Raw genomic sequence first — 18,312 nt, 5'->3', positions numbered from 1 at the left:
CAAAAATGCCCAGACTCAGCCTTTGATGATGGACATTCACATGTAGCACCCTTAAACTGAATGACAGCCTGCTGAAAAACACCATTGCCCCACAACAGCCCTGCACCCCCTGTGCCAAAGCCAACATGTGGGCCTGGTGATAACGCCAGTAAATTCACATGAAGAAACCATGCCAAAACCAGAGAACCCATGTGGCTTTTTGTCCTTGTGACTCACAAGGAACAGAAATGGGCTCAACACAGGCTACTAACACTTTAGGCAGTAGCAGCAGGGATTATGGCAAACCACCAAGTCTGGTCTCTGCTATCAGTAGCACAGGCCACAGGCCAAATTCAGGCAGCCACAGAGAGATCACTTTAGCCTGGAAGACCTCGGAAGAGCAGTAGAAAGAGCACACCTTCCTGCAGCTGGGAAATTGAGGCACAGCCGAGTTAGGTAGCTCGCTCAAAAACAAAAAGGGATTTGACCCCAATCGTTGCTGTCACAAACCACAACCAGAGGAGACCAGGGTGCACTTTCTTCAAGGCAACAGTGTTAACACTCCTCTTCCACTAAAAAGCATCAGGTGGGTCTTAAATGATTGTGATCAAAGAAGGTTTCTTAGTCTCGAAGCAGCTTTGAGCACCGGGAGGGCCAGGGCAGGGATGTCGGGGTTGGCAGGTGCCAGGATGCAGTCAGGGGACTGGCCAGGGCCGCTGGCAGGGGAAGGCTCTTCTGGGTGTGATTTGCTTTTGCAGCCTTCCCCGCGGTGGAGTTTTTCCTTGAGCTTTGCTCCATATGTCATGAGTCACTGGCAAAACAACACCCGTCGCTTTGGTAGTTTCCATACAATTATGGGGAGGTTTGCCCATCCTGGCTGCACAGGTCTGAAACGATTTCCAGATCTTGCGTGCAAGGTGGGGGGAGGACAGAGGCAGGGACAGGATGGGGAAGGAGAGGCTCTCAGCCTCTCACTACACCTATCAGGGCTAACTGCCCCCTCCTCTCACCCAGCCGGAGCCCGTACCCCACCCTAAACAAATACAGGCTCCTATGGCAACACTTGTTGGGGAAACTTAACAACTCATGCTCCAAATTACATTGGAAAAACATATGAAGGGAAAATAAAAAATGACTAATTGGACTCGAGGCTCAGGAGAGCCAGGCACAGGGTTTGGGGATTTCTGTCCCCGCTCCTTGCCTAGTGTTTGGAGAACATGGTGACTCCTGTGCCTTTGCCTTACTGGGAACTTCCAGATGGTTTTGTCTTTGCAAGCAGAAAGAGCGAAGTAAAGTGCTGGTTACCCTCGAGGGCACAGGAGCCCTTGTCCTTGCATCGGTCTCATTTTGGCCTTGCAGGAATCATGGCAAGGGAGGACACAGGCGATGCAATGTGCCGAGGATAGGCGATGTGAGGGAGCAGACCCTGTACAGACTCTGCTCAGCCTGTGCTTGAGACGCGTGGCTCTACAGAAAGCAATGCCAGTGGTGGGAGAAGGCCACTCGCAAAACCACCTGATGATGTCGGAAGGTGCTGCCAAGAAAAAGGAAAACACCAATGCCCAGCTGTGCCACACGAAGGTGATGGATGTGATCCAGGGAAATGGTCAGCTGGGTCCCAACTGCCGGAACACGCACCCTGCAGCCTGGGGGGGTCGTGGGCTGGTTGAAATGTCTCTTATAAACAGGGAAAAAATGAATAAGGCAATTGCAGCAGCCGCTCTGCGCTGTGTTGAGTGGTGGGGAGCTGCTGGGCCAGGCGGCGTGCCACCGAGGCAGCCAGGGAGACGGGCTGTGTCAGCGGATCTCCCGCTCGCCCATCCATCTTCCTTGTTTGTTCAGACAGGAGCTGCAGCGGGGCGTGTGTCAGCACGTGGAGGTGCAGCATCTGGCGCTGCTGGGCCAGGGCCCTGTGCTGCCGGCACGAAAATAGTAACAGCAAATCAAGGGCTTGGCAATTTAAATAGGCTAAAAAAACAGAGGCTCTCAAAGCTGGGAGCAGGCACAGCTGAAAAGAGAAAAAATCAAAGGAGGGAAAAGAATGGAAGAGGGAAAAATATTGCAGGCAGAGGAAGGATGGGAGAAAGGGCTGGTTAGATCCCAGTGCATGCCAGCCAGAAGCATCTCTGAGTGCTCAGTGGGTCCATCTCTCAAGGATGCTGGGAGATGTCACGCAGGGTACAGTGCCTGTGCACAGTATTTTTCCACAGCCCTTGAAGAGTCCCCAGGCTGGCTCCATCCTCGGGGCTGCTGCCCTGCCATCAGTGAGGAAGAAAGGTTCCAGGCATTTTTCTTCAAATCCACCTCACACGTAGGTTGATTCAGTGTGAAAGAGCACAAAAAGGTGCAACAGGTGAGGGAAAGGTGGATCATGAAGGCTGAATCCCAGATCCCATCAGTGTTGTACATATTTCAGTGTTGCACTGCTGGTGCTTGGGAAACATTATTTTCCAGGAATGCAGGTTTTGCTCTGGTTGAGCACACCTGAAGGCCCAGCACCTTGCTTTTGGCCATCACCCCTTCCAGATGCTTTGGAGGAAGGTGGAATAAAGAGGGAAAAAAAAAAAAAAAAAAATCAGCATTCACCTGGCCAGCTGTGTAACTGAGGAGCTGAAAGACTCCCCTGATCTACCACTGAGGTGGAAAGTGCTTGTCGTTTCTATCTGCACACAGCCATTGAAAGGCCAAATCCCAGTTTCGGGGAGTCAAGTCCAGCCTTAAGAAGCAAAATGCTTTCTCCCAGACTGGTCCAGGGTGTTGTGACTGTGCTGATCCATCCAAGGAGGGTGCATAGTTTGCTTTCATGGAGCTTCTAAGTCAGCCTGGGTTTTGCTGTCCTTTCATTTTTCCCTTTGGGAATTGGTATTCTGAGCATCAAGCTGACACAGCCACGTGGCTGAGAAGGCGCAGGTGTCTTTGCCCTCCTCAGCTGTTGCCTTGAAAGCACCCCCAGAGAAACAGGGGAACCACCATTTGGGCAGGGACCAGCCCTGGAAAAGCTGCTGCTGCCCTCGGACTCACGCCTCGTGCCTCAGCTTCGCCACCGGTAACTCTGCTCCTGAGATGGATGAGTCACTAGTGGTGGGAAGCTCAGTTGGAAACCCCATCCCTTTGGTGGCAGAGGGATGTCAGCCCAAACCAGGGTTCACAGAACCATGGGACACGAGCCTGCGTTGCCCCAGGGCTGCAGAGTGCTACAGCTCCAGGGGTCTGGAGCAAGAGAAGCCATGTCCCAGGTGAAGGTGCTGCCCGTGGCAGGGAGGGACAGGCGGGGTGTGTGGGGAAAGGAAAGCATGGAGGGGCTGCAGGAGCCCTCCGAGAGGCAGAGGGGAGCTTCTCCCTGCCGGGTGTCTTTCCTTCCTCCCCACCTCAGCCACTAGCAAGATCTTTCCAAAAGCTCTGGGAGGCCCCTGGGAGGACCTGAAGAGTGCCCAAAGCCTTGTTAAACATCTGGTTCACTTAAAGCCCCAATACATCCACCACCCCAGCTTGGGTCCCCGAAAATTCCCCCTCCCATCCCTGTCCCAATCCCTCCAACACCCTTGCAAACCACTGTTCCCCTGCAGAAGACTGTCAGTCCTTAAGGCCAGAGATGTGACAGGAGCTGGCTAAAAGGATGCTATAGCACCGTGTCCCCAGGACACAGCCCTTTCCTTACACACATTCACGCTGGTGAGGCAGAGCGCCCGGTCATTCTTGGCTCTCCCTGCTTGCCCAGGGAAGTTGACTGGGAATGCAGACTGTGGGAGGAAATGACAATGTTCATTGTTTGGATTAAATATTTTTCTTGGCCCTCTCTCTGTTGCAGTGTCTTTTATTTTATTTTTTCTCCCCCCCTTGACACCCCGAGCACATTCACTTTCCTTCTCTCTTTTTGGAGGCTCTCTGGCACAAGGAGGAAATTGGCTCTCAAAAACAGAGAGGGACAGAGAGGGAACAGGTCTGGCTTATGCTCAGAAAGTTTTTTGGGATGTCTTTGTGCCCTGAGCAGTGAGCAAGGTCTACCTGGCCCATTGTAAAGAGGGAAGCAGGGTGAGCACCACCCAGAGGAAGAGACCTCTAGAAATTTGGAAACAGGAACCTGGGACCAAGTGGTCCGAAGAAGAGAAACAAAATCCTACAGACTTAGTACTTCATTGCCCATTTTTATGTCTTCCAGTTTCTGTCCCCTGAGCCATCCCTCTGCTCCTTTCAAACTGTGGCAGCTGTCCCTTGGAGGTACATGCCTGTAGCATAGCTTGCTGGAGACATCATGGACCTGCCCCATCACCTCAGACACAGACAGAAAGCAAAACAGAGAAATTCCAACTGCTTCTGAGCCTGCTGGTGTCCCTGAGGCACTCGTCAGCTAAGCACGCACCTTGCTGATATCACATCTCAGGTCTCCAGCCCCAATGTCTTCTCCCCACCTCTCACTACAGAAACAGAGGCTTGTTGCTTGAGAACATGCTCCATACGCCTGAAGGAACACTTCAGGGCAGAGGTGATGGGCTGGAGGGTTGTGACATCCTGCTGCCTGGTTTCAGCTCGTGGACCATCACTGGCACTACCATACCAGCTCCCAGCAGTCTTGGTGTGGAGCTCCAGGTGTTCTTCAGGACAGTTGGGTCCCTTGAACATGGGTTTCCTGCAGACAGCCGGGCTCATGTGAACCAGTTTGTGCTGAGGTTGTGCAGGATTGGTGTCTGTAGGGGGGAGGGAGTGCACAGAGGCTCCGTGGGCTGCTGTCGATGGCCATCCCAGGAGAGCGGGTCCTTGCCTTCATGGTGCCTGAAAGTGCTCCGGTGTCCCAGGCCAGGATTTGGCTCAGACATGCTTCTGCTGTGGCACTTTGGACTCCTGCATGGGGATGTGTTTCCTTATCCCTGTCCTGCTCTGTGCTGCTCAGAGGCCTCACGTCTCAGCAGAAAGGTCTTTGCACAGTCCAAAGGACAAGAGGGAAGAGAGGGATGAAAAGCTTGTGTAGATCACCGCATCGGAGCAGGCCTTTGCTTCCATCAAAACATCCACGTCTATGATCTATTCATGGTGAGCTCCTTAGCCTTGTCCTTTTTACACCCTGATCTCAATGCTAGCAGGAGAAGAGAAACAGAAGCAGGAAGGAACAGGGAGAGAGGAGCAGGGGAAGTTGCTGTGTGCCAATAGTGCTCCTGGCAAGCATGGTGGCTCCCAGAGATAGTCCCCAGTGCTCACCATTCACAGGGACACTGCTGTGACACACAAGGGAAGGCAGGACTTCCCATGCCACGAGCACCAGCCTGCCATCCTGCCCTCAGCAGCTTGCCTGCTGCATGGATTAGATCTGCTGCCAAGCCCTTTGTGCAAAATATGTTACAGGATAGAACGGGTTATGGAAAACAAGCCTTGAAAACCACAAGGGCCTCCTGACCCACTTGTATCTGGTTTCTGCCAAGTTCTTGTTACAGATCTTAAACAGAAAGAAAAACAATGTACAAGGGATGAAGGAGCTGAAGGGGAATGAATATTCGTGTTGGAAGAGCAGTTGGCTGGGCTATGCTTGGGGATGTTTATTATCAGAAACGACTCATTGATTTTTATTTCGGTGGGTGCTTTCAGTGGTTTTCCACTCTGTCTGTAGCACCGGCTGCACGACTGTGACTGCTGGGAGGGGGGAAAGCAGGACCTGGGCAGGGATGAAGGGAAGGCACCTGAACTGGAGAGGGTAGAGAAGCAGCACATCCCAAGTGCTGGCACAATGCAGCTCAGGGAAGCTGAGGCTGCTCCCACCTCTTCAGGGCTCCACCACCACTGGGGGTGTGTCTGGGTGCTGGAGCCCTACCCATGCCAAAATACCTCCCCATCTTTTGGGGTCCTGTGAGTCTGTCCCTGCAGGTAGGGGAGGGGCACCTGTCCCTTGTCCTTGCACCATGCTGCTGTGTGATCATTTTGTTTCCCTCTGCTTTGTCACTTAATGAAATGATGCTTCTACAATCACCCTCTATGTGTGTGCAGGGGACAGAGATCTTCTGACTGTTTAGGAAAAGCATGCCTCAGCTGAGATTTTTGGAAGAGGAATAGATTTCTTTGGGATTAGCCCCTGGAAGGCTATATCCCATGCTGAGCAGCCCACACTGCCCATGTTAAAAGCAGCATGAAAATGTACCCAGCAGGGATGTAAAGAACTCCCTGTCTTGCCTTCCACCTCCCCAGCATGAAGGGGTTTGCCTTCACCAGTCAGAGGCCAGGTCTGATCCAGAAGTGACCACTACCTGCAGTCCTTGCTCCTTATGCTCCCCCACCATCTGCACAGGCTGCATGAAAGCAGGGTGGAAGGTACAGCACTGCCTGGTCCAAGAGAGGAGAGAGTGGTGACGTGTGAATCATGAGAGGGTGACTAAATTCTGGCCATGCTGCTCTAGTTGCTCTAGAGACGCTCCTTGGAGCGGCTGGCGTGCCTGTAGTCCTCGCTGCCTTAAGCCCCAGAAGCACGGAAGAGAATCTTTCCTGGAGCAGAGCGTTCCACCAGCAACACACATTCCTTGCCAGTTTCCTGTGCTGAGTTTTGCCATGGCACAAAAGCAGAGACCCCCAAGCCTGGGATGAGGGAGAACAGAGGGTCCCTGGCCCTGCTGATACTGAGGAGCAGAGGCAGCTGGACCCCAGCTGCAAGGCTTGCCCAGGGAACAAGCCTCACCCTGTCTCCCATCTCATGAAAGAACAGCAGATTTTCGGTGACACTTCCCACCACCCTTATTGCATGTGCCTTCAAAAGGGTTAATTCTGACTGAGAAATGCTGGACACGAGCCACAGATGTGCCGAGTGAGGGTTTAGTGCATGCCGGTGGGAAGAGCCAAGGATCCTTCGGGGTCCTTCACTACCTGTTGGATCGGGAGACTCAGGAACAACTTGCAACCACAAACACACTTCAGTCCCTATTTAATCATTTCCATTGTAATACCTCAGGAAAACCACAAAACAGAGAACAGATTAACGTTTTACGATTGCGATAACGTGACCAGCAGCATGAGAGGCCAGCAAGACCTTGTCCTCGTGCAGGGAAGACCTGAGAAATTCCCAGCAGCTCGTGCTCACAACAGTGTTCTGGTATGGCCCATCTTCATCCAGGGCATGAGGCAGAGACCTCAAGTAAAGGTCCCTTCCTATTATCCCTTTGCTACCTGCACATAATGACGTGCAGCTGGAGGTGAGAATGAGGCCAGCACGCTGCACAATGTGTTGGCTGCCCAGAAAAAGCTGCCCACGTTCACTCTGGTCACTGCAAGAGCAGCCTAGCTTTCTCTGAGTGCATTTGAGCAGGACAGTGGTGGTTACCCCGTCCTGTGAACAACACTGGGTAAGCACAATGATGATAAAATAAGTGAACTTTTGCACCTTAACCACATCTACAATGTGAAGCACAGGAGCCTCTGTGGTGGGAGGTAGAAGGGTGCAGAGGTAGGGCACTGCACAGACTAGGAGGTGCTCTGTAGCAGCCACGCTCATGCACAGACTGTTTTGGACCGTGGCAGGAATAGCCCAAGGGAGCAACCTGGATCTCTGTACATGCTGTCTCTTCCTCTGAAGCCAACAGTCTCACCTGCTTTTGAGCACAGGAGGAGGACGCATCACGGGTGATCACCTTGGGATGGGCTTAGGAGAACGTGACCCAGATGCTGCAAACACCTCCCTCACGGCAGTCAAACACACCACCAGGACCAAAACCACCTCCTCCCAAACCACGGTGGGGAGGAGGGGTTTCTCTCCTCCTCCACTCTCCTCTCCCGACGGCCCCAAGCCCCCTCCCTTGGTGCCGCCATCTGTTTTTCTACTGATGGCAGGGGACGAGATGTTCCGCTGGCCCTCGAAAGGCGAAGTGCGCTCAGCGCTAACTTGTATTCCTGACGGGCTCCTGGAAGGGTTTGCATCCCTCCCTCCCTCCCTGAAGTACGTGCCTCGCTGCTCCAGCGCTGGGGAACTTGGCAAGGCACAGCAAGAGAGCGGGAGGCGGATGGATGACCAGATTAACAGAAAGAGAAGGGAGGTGGGGAGAGGAGTGAGAGGGATGAGCAGGCAGGCTGATCCGCCGCCAGCGCGGGATAGAGATGAGCGAGAGTCCCTCTAACGTCATTGCACGGTGACCTGGACTTTCCAACATGAGGCAGAGCTCCAGGTGGAGCTGGGAAGGTTGAGCCTTGGCTACTGCTCCCATGCCCCGGCCTGAAGTGACTCCACCAGGGAGAGACGGTACGAGCTGCCAGGTGGCCTGGATTTCTCTTATGTAGGGTTGCTCCGCTCACTGAGGCATCCAGAAGAGAAAGCTCCCTGATCCAACACACACTTGGCAGTCAATGGAGAGACAACGGAATCTCCAAGGGGTGACTCAGACCTGAGGTGACATGGACAGTCCCCTGGAACAGCACTTCACTGCCCAGTGATGGCAGAGTCTGGGCTCTTAAAGGAGGTGTCTCCACTGAGGGACTCCTATGAAATGAGAGGGAACCTGGGACTAAGATGACCCACGGACATGGCAAGTGAAGCTGAACCATGTGTGTGAGGGGGGCCACCACACAGTGAGGACAGAGTACAGGTTATGTTCTTTCTCTACCCTGCTGCTGCTGCCTGATGCCTCCACATCCCCAAGGGATCGGGGGAAGTGAAACAGCCTCCGAGAACTGCAGTGGTTTTGGTCACAAGGAGGAGGGCAGGAGAGGAATAGGAACGAGGATGGAAGTCAGCATGGATGAGGTAGAAACCACATTCAGGGTGTTCTGTGGTCAAATAGGGAGACTGGTAACATCTCCCTTCTTCCCGGTGCCAAGCAGCAGCAATTCTTTGAATGAGACTCTTTCAGTAAGAGTTACTCTTTATGGCAAGACAATGACTGCTGTGGGGGGAAAAAATGTTATCTAGGAAAATTTGGATTACTGGTCCAACCTTAACAGCTTGCAGCACCGTAGGAGGAAACATAAGGAAAAGAATAAACAAAGACATGTATGTGAGAAGTGAGGAGAAGGAAAACAGGGATGAGGAGGAGGCTGGGAGCTGTGTCAAAAAGGAGAGCATAAGGGTGAAAGAAACTGAGGATGAATCTTCATTAGTGTTACAGTGAGTGACTGTGACCTTAAAAATAGGCCTGCCCTAATGAAACTGCTAAGAAGGAAGAAGGCACTGTTCCACAGAGGAGGATCAGGGTATCTAACAATTAGTTAGATGACCTGAAGGACTAGGAAGAGAAACAGGATGACATTCTCCTGCATAAAATTGAAGGGCAAGCTCTTGCACTGATGGCAAAACATCTGCTGTTAGCTTGGTGCTCATCAGTTGGAAACAATGGAGGAAGAGAAAGATCTGGGTGTACTTGCTGACCTCAGGATGTCTGAGCTGCCAGACTGATGCAACTGCAGGAACAACAGATATAGTCCTGTGTCCCATCAAAAGAGACATTTCCAGCACAAGGAAGCTTTGTGCAGGGCTTTGGTGAGACCTCGGTTGGAAGAATATGTACTGCCTGCTTGGTCATTCCTGATAAAACAATAATTGAAAGCAGAAAAACCATTAAAAGGTCTACAAGGGTAATGAAGAACATGGAATCTCTCCATCATCTGGTGGGACACTGCAGCATTTTGGCTTGGTTAACCTCCTGTATGCCAAGAGTCCTGCCTAGGGCTGCTTTCTAAGAGTAAAGGAGTGTGACAAGCAAACAGGAACAGAAAGAGCCCCTGTTGGCTGTGAGCACGTTTGGGTGGTTGATGAGAGCGCAGTGACTTACACTGAGACACTGGGACTGCAGGTACTCGGTGTGTGTGTCTCTCTCTCTCTCACACACACACACACACAAATAAGCTGGCATTTTTCATCATTCCCTGCGGGATCTCTCACTGAAGACACAGAGCCAAGGTGAAGCACAGGGACCCCAGAGGAGGAAACACTAGGGTCAGTCTGGTGTACCTGAGCCTAAGGTAGAATCCTCACGTTTGTGTCAGCTTTGTGTTACCTGAGCTGCACAGGAAGGGAAGAAGCAGCACCTCACACTCCATCTGCTTTTTTGAAAGGACCAGCTCCCAGAGAGCACAAGGAGAAGTTCTCCCTCGCGAGCAGAACCACCACAGAGACAACCACTCAACCATCTGGTCTGCTCTTCCACTTGAGCCATCCCATTTCAAACACATTACACCAGATTTGTGCTAAAAGACGTGGTTTAGAAGACTTAGAACTCCCAAAGTGTCAGAGGGTCACTCACTTCTGGTACTCAATCACCAAACACCTCTCTAGCACGCAGCACCTCATTCCCCCACTCTTACTGCCTGTGCCTCGCAGTAGACACGCACAACACAGACATTGACTTTGGGAAATAACTGCTGCACCTTCTGCTGACCATAAGGTTTCCTTCCTGGGGACGTGCCCCCTGCAAAATCGCCCTTTCCCCCACACTTGAGTCGACAAAGAGCTGAGCTCGGCAGAACCAGTGAGGAAAAGCAATCATTCGCATTGAAATGAGCACAAGAAAAAATACAATCAGCAAACCCCAAAGCTATTTTTGGTGTGCAAACTCCATTTACATTTTCCCTTTTGGTAAAAATCCCAAATTTTCAGCATACAACATTCCAAAATTTCCCCCCTTTTTCCTTTTATCCTCAATCATAATAACAACTAGTGCTTGACAAAGACTGCCTATTTTTAATTTCCTTTGCAAACTGACTCCAGGCTGCCTATGATTTTCTCCTGCCTGGTCATTATTCAAAGCTAAATGAGTGGCTAACCAATTTCTGCAAGGAATTCTTTGTCTGCAGATTCTTCAGGAGCAGATTGTTTTGCATGTACAAGGCTGGAAATCCTGATTGTTTGGTTTGGACAGGTGAGCCACGCAGGGCTTTTCTGGACCCATGTTACTCCAGAACTGCAGTTCTGGTTAAGGAAATATTCCAGCTTGGAGCCAGCTCAGGCTTTTGGGGGATACCCCTTGCCAGTGAAATCCTTTTGCTAGAATATTCTGCCTGGGCTGGCCAACAAGAAGCAGGCAAGGAAGGAAATGGGTTATTGTGCAGCTCTTGCTCCCCAGCATTGCCCTGGCTGTGGGGACCCTACCCAAGGATAGCTTCCTCTGCTATCTCCGCTCATCCAGCAAGCCCTGGCCCAGCTCGGAGCAAACACAAGGTCAAAGCAGTCTGGTGTGTGCTGGAGCAGGTCTTCACTGCCAGGAGTTCTCCTGCAAGGAGCAGGCACAGCTTGTGCTGGGGACAGGGAGGGCTTACCTCGCACGACTGGATGCAGTGGATGGCGGAGGGGTCCGGGTACCACCGCAGCCTGCCCGTGCACACAATGTTCTGGGAGAGAAGGAGAAGACAGCGGTTAGGCGAGGTGGAGGAGGGAGGGAAACAGCCAGCAGTGCTTTCTGGAGCTAGAGGGTCTCCTACAACACTGCACTGCTCACTCTGGGGCAGAACAGCAGTGACACCCCCAGGACCCTCTCTGCACCCTTTGAGGCCCACCAAACCCAGGGTAGCTGCTGAACCCACGGAGCAGGGTACATTGTTCAAGGCAGAGGCCAGATACATGTGTCTGTGTGTGTGTGTGGATGTATATTGGTTGGACTTGGTGATCTGGAAAGTCTTTTCCAGTCTTAGTGATCCTATGTTTCTATATTGATACAAAACTGGAAGAGGACAAAAGGAGAGGACAGGGATTACCTGAGAAGTGGGTTTGGCTGGCAGTGCCACCACAGTGCCTAACTTGTCCAGGAGCTGCTGCTGGGGGTAAGCCACACGAGGCTGGAGCCTACCATCATGTCTCTGTGTGATGCTGAATTCTCCAGCTTCTCAGCTGGTCATCACTCAGAGCCTACAACAATTGGCTCATGGATCCCTGCTCAGGCTCCAAAAACTGCATCCTGGGAGGACTCATCTCCCCAGACCTGACCTGAAGTAGATACACCGGACTCGCGGTCACTCTGAGGTTCTCACTGGTATTTACAAGGCACAAACTCAGCTGCTGCAGCCAGATGGACACAGGAGCGAGATGTGAAGGGCTCGGTTTCCCGGCCCTGGAACACACCGCCCTGCTCAGTTAGCTGGGGTTTGTGGGGAACACTCATGATTACACAGGGGGAAGAAAAGCCCCACCGCACATGCAATTTCCTCCTTGTAAAGCTCGGGCAGGCTTTGAAATCTGAGGCCCCATAAAACAGCGTCTGGCCTGTGAAAGTGTCCTAGGATGCCCTTCACAGCACGGGAATCGCACTGAGGGGTAGGTGTGTTTTCTCCCAGCCTCTTCTTTGATAGGTCCAGCAGCAGGAAGACAGGCTCCAGCATTCCCAGGTGGCACAGCAGCTAGGGATGGGGCAGCTCTGCCCACACAGAAGGACCAGCTGCAGGTCCTTCTGCAGCATCTTTGGTCAAGACTAACGAGGCTGGAGCAGGATGAGGTCCTGGCCATCCTCAACCAGTGCAGGGAGGGCAGACCCAGAGGGAGCCACCCTAATGGGGCAAAGGCTGGGGAATTCCAGAGCCCACCAGTTCCTGCTCAGCCTAGAGGATGTGTGCATCCCAACCCCGTGGAGTTGTTGCGTATGTGCTTGTTGAGCAACTCGGATGCCATTTTAGCATACTCATATTAGCATACTCCTATTCCAGGCTGGGAAATCAGGGCAGAGAGACAAACTTGCTCAGCTGTGGGATGCAATGAATCAGAAAGCAAAACGGGACTGTGCCTTCCATGTGTTGTTTGCCCCATCCTCTCCATCTCATGGAGCATGGCAGCTCCCGGGAACAGCAAACTGTTGGAGGCTTGGGGGAGCCAAGTGGGGAGCGGAGACAGAAGCCAGGACAGAGAGGAAAACAAGACAGTCCAGGGAGAGAGGTCCTGGCAGAGGACAGAGCTACTTCTTAAAATAGCGTCTCCTCTCCCTCCTCCTCCTCTCTGCAAAATGCCTCCCTTGCACGAAAGCCTGCAGCGGTGGTGAAAGGGAAGCCGAACACCACTGCCTCAACGGGCCAAGCCATCCGATCCCTCAAAGGCAAGGACTCCTTCCAAGGCTCGTGCTTAACCATCCCACATGCCCCAGGCATCCTCACCCCCCCGGCAGCGTCCGCCGTGGGTCTGATTCAAGGCGACGCACGGTAGTATCCACAGGCATGATGCTGGGCCTCCTGCGGCTTCCCAGGAGGAGGGGAAAGCATTTGGATGGGAGCACTGGCTCCTGGGAAGACTGCTTGCTTTTCTTTGTTCCACCTCCTTCCTTATACATCTCATTTTTATTTTAAGAAATATTACCCCGGCAGAGCTGCTTTTTGGTAAAGTCGTGCCACGAGGATCCAAACTATTTGAGCTATTTGAGCTGCCTTGCCTACAAAATGAGTAAGAGCTGGGGAGGGAAAGGCTCCCCTGTTCCAGCAGCAGAGGCACCCGGCCGGCCAGCAGGTCCTGGCAGCTGGAGACACCTTTCAGCTGACAGTGCCCTGCCTCTTCCTTGGCAGGGAAATGCCTGCCTGGGATTGCATCTCCGCTGCCAGGTAGCTGGGGACCCAGGCTCACACTGTGCCAGAGGCGGCTTCTGCTCTCCCAGCACACTGGCTGACAATAAACAGCAGCTTAACAGGTTTAGGCACACAGCACGTCCTGAAAAATCAGTGGGATTCTTGCATTAAACTTCACATATTGTGGTATCCTGCAATTCCTTGAAAGATGGCTGGGGAGCTGATAGCTGTGCTGAACTTTGGTATAGGAGAAGCAGGAGGAGGCGTAGCAGCACCCATTGCTTGTCTTTCCAAGCCTGACCCTTCTCCACCTGAGGCAGGGATTTTGGGTTCAAACACCAGATGGAGAGGAAGGGAGGTTCCTTCTCCATGCTGCCAGCAACCCCCCTGCTAGAGGAATTCATCTCCCCTCTTACCTGGACTCTGGTGGGCTGCAGCCGGTGGTCCATTGTCTCAGCAGTGACATTTTTGGGCAATATAACGGGGTCGCTGGGAGGAATGATACAGGAAGGAATGCACACAGCACCTGTGGGAGGAGGGAGAGCCTTGAGGACCTCACCAGGATGCCATTTTAGCATACTCATATTAGCATACTCTAATGGCTAAAAAGCATCAATGTCTTATAGGAGGCCACCAGTGATAGTAGAGACAGACGTGGAGGGGACCCTTTTCCTTCCAGCCTGGGACAGCAATTCCTTCCCCAAATCCTGAATTATCCAAGAGCCCCCAGGAGTTGTGCCCAATTCTCTTCTCCTAGACGAAAGGAAAACTGAACACAGCCTAAGAGAAAGACTCCAACCTTGATGGCAGGACATGGGACCCAGCATGAAAATAAGTCTGGCCTGGATGTTATGTGATGTTTGCTGACATGCTAAGAAGCGTCTTTCACGATTTTCCTACTACAGAGAATTCCTACTGCCTTCCCACGACCCAGGAGGAAAAACAAGCGGCAAAAACCACCGTGGAAAACCAGGTGTGATCCCAGCCCTAATCCTAGCCTCATGTCAGGTCTGTCCTGAGCTTAACCTCAGTAGTCCCTGTCATTAGACTCTCCTCAGCCTGGTTTGCTGGTGCGTTTGCTTCGGAGTAACACGGGCTGTGCTCGAGCATCCTGTCCAGAGGGATGCTAGACCAGATGCAACGACTACAGCTGAGTTGTTGCAGCTTTTCCTGAAAGCACAAAGCAGCCAGGTCCTGCAGACAGAAATGGAGGATGCGGTCCCTCATCTGGTGAAAGTGCCCTGTTACACTCAGCTGTCACTGCAGCTTTTATGGCTCTCGTCTAGGACCTATCACACGAACCCTGCAAACAGCAACAGTCGCAGCAAGTGGAGAGACCTTAGGAAAGATGAAGGGTTACAGATCAGGAAAATGAAGGCAAAGAGCTGGGTTTACCCTAAAGACAATCCCTGCTGCTTCTGAAAAGAGAGATGCTTAATGCTGGAGACAGCTTTAGCTTTGGGTCTTGCCCAAGAGTGCAACCAGGGTGAGCACAAGGCTAAAGCCACCCCTGGCTCTGTATTTATAAAGATGACAGAAGAGGAAACAAGATTTTTTTTTTTTTATTTTGTGGGGACTGATACAGGAAAAGTCACTGTGATTCCCAACTCCCTGGGACGATTGAGTCAACACCAAGTTTGGCTTTCATCTGCCCTCACCTATGCCATGCCCCTGCTCACACTTGTACTCCACGAGATTCAGCTCCGGGGGTGGTGGGCAGGTGCCCCGCAAGCTCTCACACAGTTTGAACTCCTGTGTCCACAAGCCCTCCTTAGTGCAGACGATGGGAACCTGCAAAGCAGAGGGAGAGTGGCTGGCATTACTCGGCCTGCCTGGGCACTGCCCGTCCCTGGGAAGCACCGTGCAAGGACGGCCCTCCCGCCGGCCACATCCAGATGAACGCTCCCCGAGGCAGCTGGGTTGCAGCCATCTGGTCCAGCCTATGTGCACTGACCCAAAAGCCAATGGTGTTCCAGCTGCTGCTGGATCCCACCAGAGGGAATCAGCCACACTTCTTTTGACAAGACCCCTTCCAAGCATCAGTAAGATACGAGGTGGAAGGGCTGGCAGGCAGCAGCCTCCATCCCCAGGGAAGCCCCTTGGTGAGCACAACTGCTGCAGTGTGGTGCCCATCATCCCAAGTGAATGCTTTCAGAGCAGCTCCCAAAAGCCACTGGAAACCCCCTGCTTATGCTTTCTGACCCTTTTCACCCAACATGAGCCAGCTTGCTTAGGATCACTGCTTTCCAGACAAGGTTCCCAGGGAGCAGGCGAGCATCCCCAGGCAGTGGTGCACCTTGGGCCATCTATAAGGCCCAGCAAGAACAGTTTTAGGCTTGTAGAGGGTCTGCTCTTTGGTGGTACAAGGGTATTTGGCCTTGGGGATGGGTCAGACTGTTGCAGGGCCCCTCTGCACAGCAGGACACAGGGAGCCCTGTGCTTCCCAAGTGCTCTGATACACGAGGTGTGGTCAATGTCAGCCTCCCCCCAGACACTCACCTGCTGTTCCTGCTGCTCGCAGTTGAGGACACACTGGCTGTCCAGCTCGAAGCCCTGGGTGCAGTTGTACATGCCCTCGAAGACCAGGGGCGGGGGCTTGCACACCACGGGGACACAGTGTCCCTCTTCCCACTGCCCGCTCTCCAGGCACTGGACCTTCAGGAACTTCCTGGGGAAACACAGACACCAGACTGGCCTGCAGAACCCCAAACACTCCATCTTGGCTGTACCAGGCATCCCACAGATGTCAGGAACAGACTGAAGATACCTCTCCTGGAGCACAATCACACCCCGCCACGTATAGGACTTTCCCACACCATACAATCCCTCATCATGGGCACGTCCTTCCAGACGGACACCCCCTACTTAACCAGGACCTTTTCTTCTCCTCATTGGGGAGATTGCATTGATCTAGGGGCACTGGCAAGATTTCCCTTGCACTCGCCACCCCACTGCTCCCTACCTCTTGTGGTGCCCCATAACCATTCCTCCCACAGTCCCTGCAGGTCCTGGGCTGCTTTGTCCCATCGCCAGTAGCTGCATACTTTGCTGTATGGAGTTTGCCTCCACCAGTAAAAGTCCTCTGGCCTGTGCCCAGCTGCTCTTGAGGCTCCTCTTTGTAATCCAGCCAGATATGTCAATCCCACTCTTGCCAAGGGGTTGCTGTGCCACAGCACACCAGTACCACCCTGTGCTGCTAAAACAGCCCAGACACAAACTACGAGGGAAAGAGGGAAAGAGGGAAAGAGGGAAAGAGGGAAAGAGGGAAAGAGGGAAAGAGGGAAAGAGGGAAAGAGTCCAGGAGCAGAGCCCACCCACTTTTCAGTCTCCCATCCCTGGCACTGGTAGACACACCACATCTTTTACACAGAGGCATCAAAACTGGTGAGGCATCAGGCTGGCTCTCTCGGCAGAGGACGTGTCACCACCTTGATGGGCTTTACCTGAGCCAGAGCTGATTGCTCCATCCTTAACGAGACTTTTCCCACACTCCTGACCTCCTCTACTAGACAGCACACTCCAGCTGCCTGCCCCTGCCCTCTCCCACCACGGGTGCCAGCAGGCAGGGCTCCAGGAGCCACGTTAGGGAGTTTATAGCCTGCCACAGGTATGTACAGAGGGCCGCCAGGGGTTAGAGGAACTCCTGGGGGAAGGCACTAAATTGCCCCTGGTTCTGACAGAGCTTGGGGCCACCTATGTGCCCCCTAACACCTGATGCAGTGTCATGACATTGTGTGGGGCCACCCAGCTGCCCCTCAACACAGGGTGCAAGGTCACGCAGCCTGGAGAAGCAAGGGGACCCCAGTTTGCAGCCCACTGCCAGACCAGGGGTGCTCCCTGTCAGATTTCTGCTGGGAACTCATGGATGAGATATTTTAGAGGCTTTTGAAGCATTCTCATATTTTAACATAGCTGCAGCTCTTGGAGAGTCCCCTTCTCCCTTCAGAAATCAGGGACCTGTTTTTTCTCCAGACCGTATAAAGGGGCAGTGGGTGCCTGCCAAGGTCAATGTGGGCTCCAGCAGGTAACACGGAGGCAGGCAGGGTAGGGAATGGGCCACAGCAAGTCCACTGGCACAGAGCTCTGCACAAATTGTCCCACCAGCCCACCTGAGCAGTGAGGGTTGCCGCAATATCACCCAAGCAGCGGCAGCAGCCTTGGATTAACTAAGGGAGCTGCAACTATGAAGTGTTTCAGAAAGCTGGTGAGGCGGAGGGACTCTGGATTCCATTGTAGGCATCTGTGGTTTCAGTCCATTCCTCATTTAACTCTCTCATTTGCCTGCCCTTTCCATGAGGATGACAGCCACTGCCTCACAAAGATGTCCCCATCAGACTTTGCCTTCTCCCAAATCTGACTGAATGCTTTGCTCTGCCTAACGTTCAAGGTAAGCAAAGGCACGTGCCAAGAAGTACTAATCCATGCTGCATATCCAGCTCCACAAGTAGCACTTTCCCCTTCTTGAACTTCCCGGCTCATGGGGTGTGATCCAGCTGTAGGACTGGCAAGGGGGAAAGCACTGGGGTTATGGAGATAGAAGCAAACTGGTAGCGGAAGTCCCTGCAACAGCAACACCTCAGGCACTGAGGCAGCTCCTTTGAAGACCAGGAGCATCCCAGCCACACGCGACTTCTCACTGGCCACTGCGCCTCCCTGCTGCTCTCCCAGTCGTGGCGGAGGCCCTGTGCCCAGGAAGGCCTGGGGAGGTGGGTCAGCCATGGGGAGGACACGCTGTGGCAGCTGCAGTTTGCACAGGTGCAGGCTGTGGTTTGCAGCCCCGTCATCCTCACAGGGGCTCCTCACTTTGATGTGGTGCTGGAGTGACCCCAGTGGGAGCCAGCACCGTGCACGGCCTCTCACACCTCTCCCCCTAACCTGCACCCCCTCCAGAGCACCTTG

The 18,312-nt window shown here is 53.1% G+C and overlaps 2 protein-coding genes across 3 annotated transcripts in view; one reads left to right on the top strand and one right to left on the bottom strand.

Annotated features, from left to right (window-relative positions):
* Positions 1-3,777, top strand: part of ASTN1 (astrotactin 1) — a 68,641-nt gene extending 64,864 nt beyond the window's left edge. The window contains exon 23 of the mRNA XM_042033829.1: positions 1,339-3,777. Within this exon, the coding sequence (XP_041889763.1) occupies positions 1,339-1,435 (97 nt within the window). The 3' untranslated portion in view covers positions 1,436-3,777. The remainder of the gene's footprint in view (positions 1-1,338) is intronic.
* The window catches only part of PAPPA2 (pappalysin 2), an 87,623-nt gene that overhangs the window by 3,136 nt on the left and 66,175 nt on the right, over positions 1-18,312 (bottom strand). For both annotated transcript variants that reach the window (XM_042033825.1, XM_042033824.1), the window contains exons 17-20: positions 15,913-16,081; positions 15,072-15,204; positions 13,830-13,939; positions 11,194-11,265 (exon numbers count right to left, since the gene is read on the bottom strand). In XM_042033825.1, the coding sequence (XP_041889759.1) occupies positions 11,194-11,265; positions 13,830-13,939; positions 15,072-15,204; positions 15,913-16,081 (484 nt within the window). The remainder of the gene's footprint in view (positions 1-11,193; positions 11,266-13,829; positions 13,940-15,071; positions 15,205-15,912; positions 16,082-18,312) is intronic.

Source organism: Corvus kubaryi, unplaced genomic scaffold (assembly GCF_017639235.1).
Source record: "Corvus kubaryi isolate FWS band 111438036 unplaced genomic scaffold, C.kubaryi_AGA036_p1.0 37361, whole genome shotgun sequence".
NCBI classification, from domain to species: Eukaryota; Metazoa; Chordata; class Aves; order Passeriformes; family Corvidae; genus Corvus; species Corvus kubaryi.
Note: the sequence above shows the minus strand (reverse complement) of the source record. Positions and strands in the feature narration are given on the sequence as shown.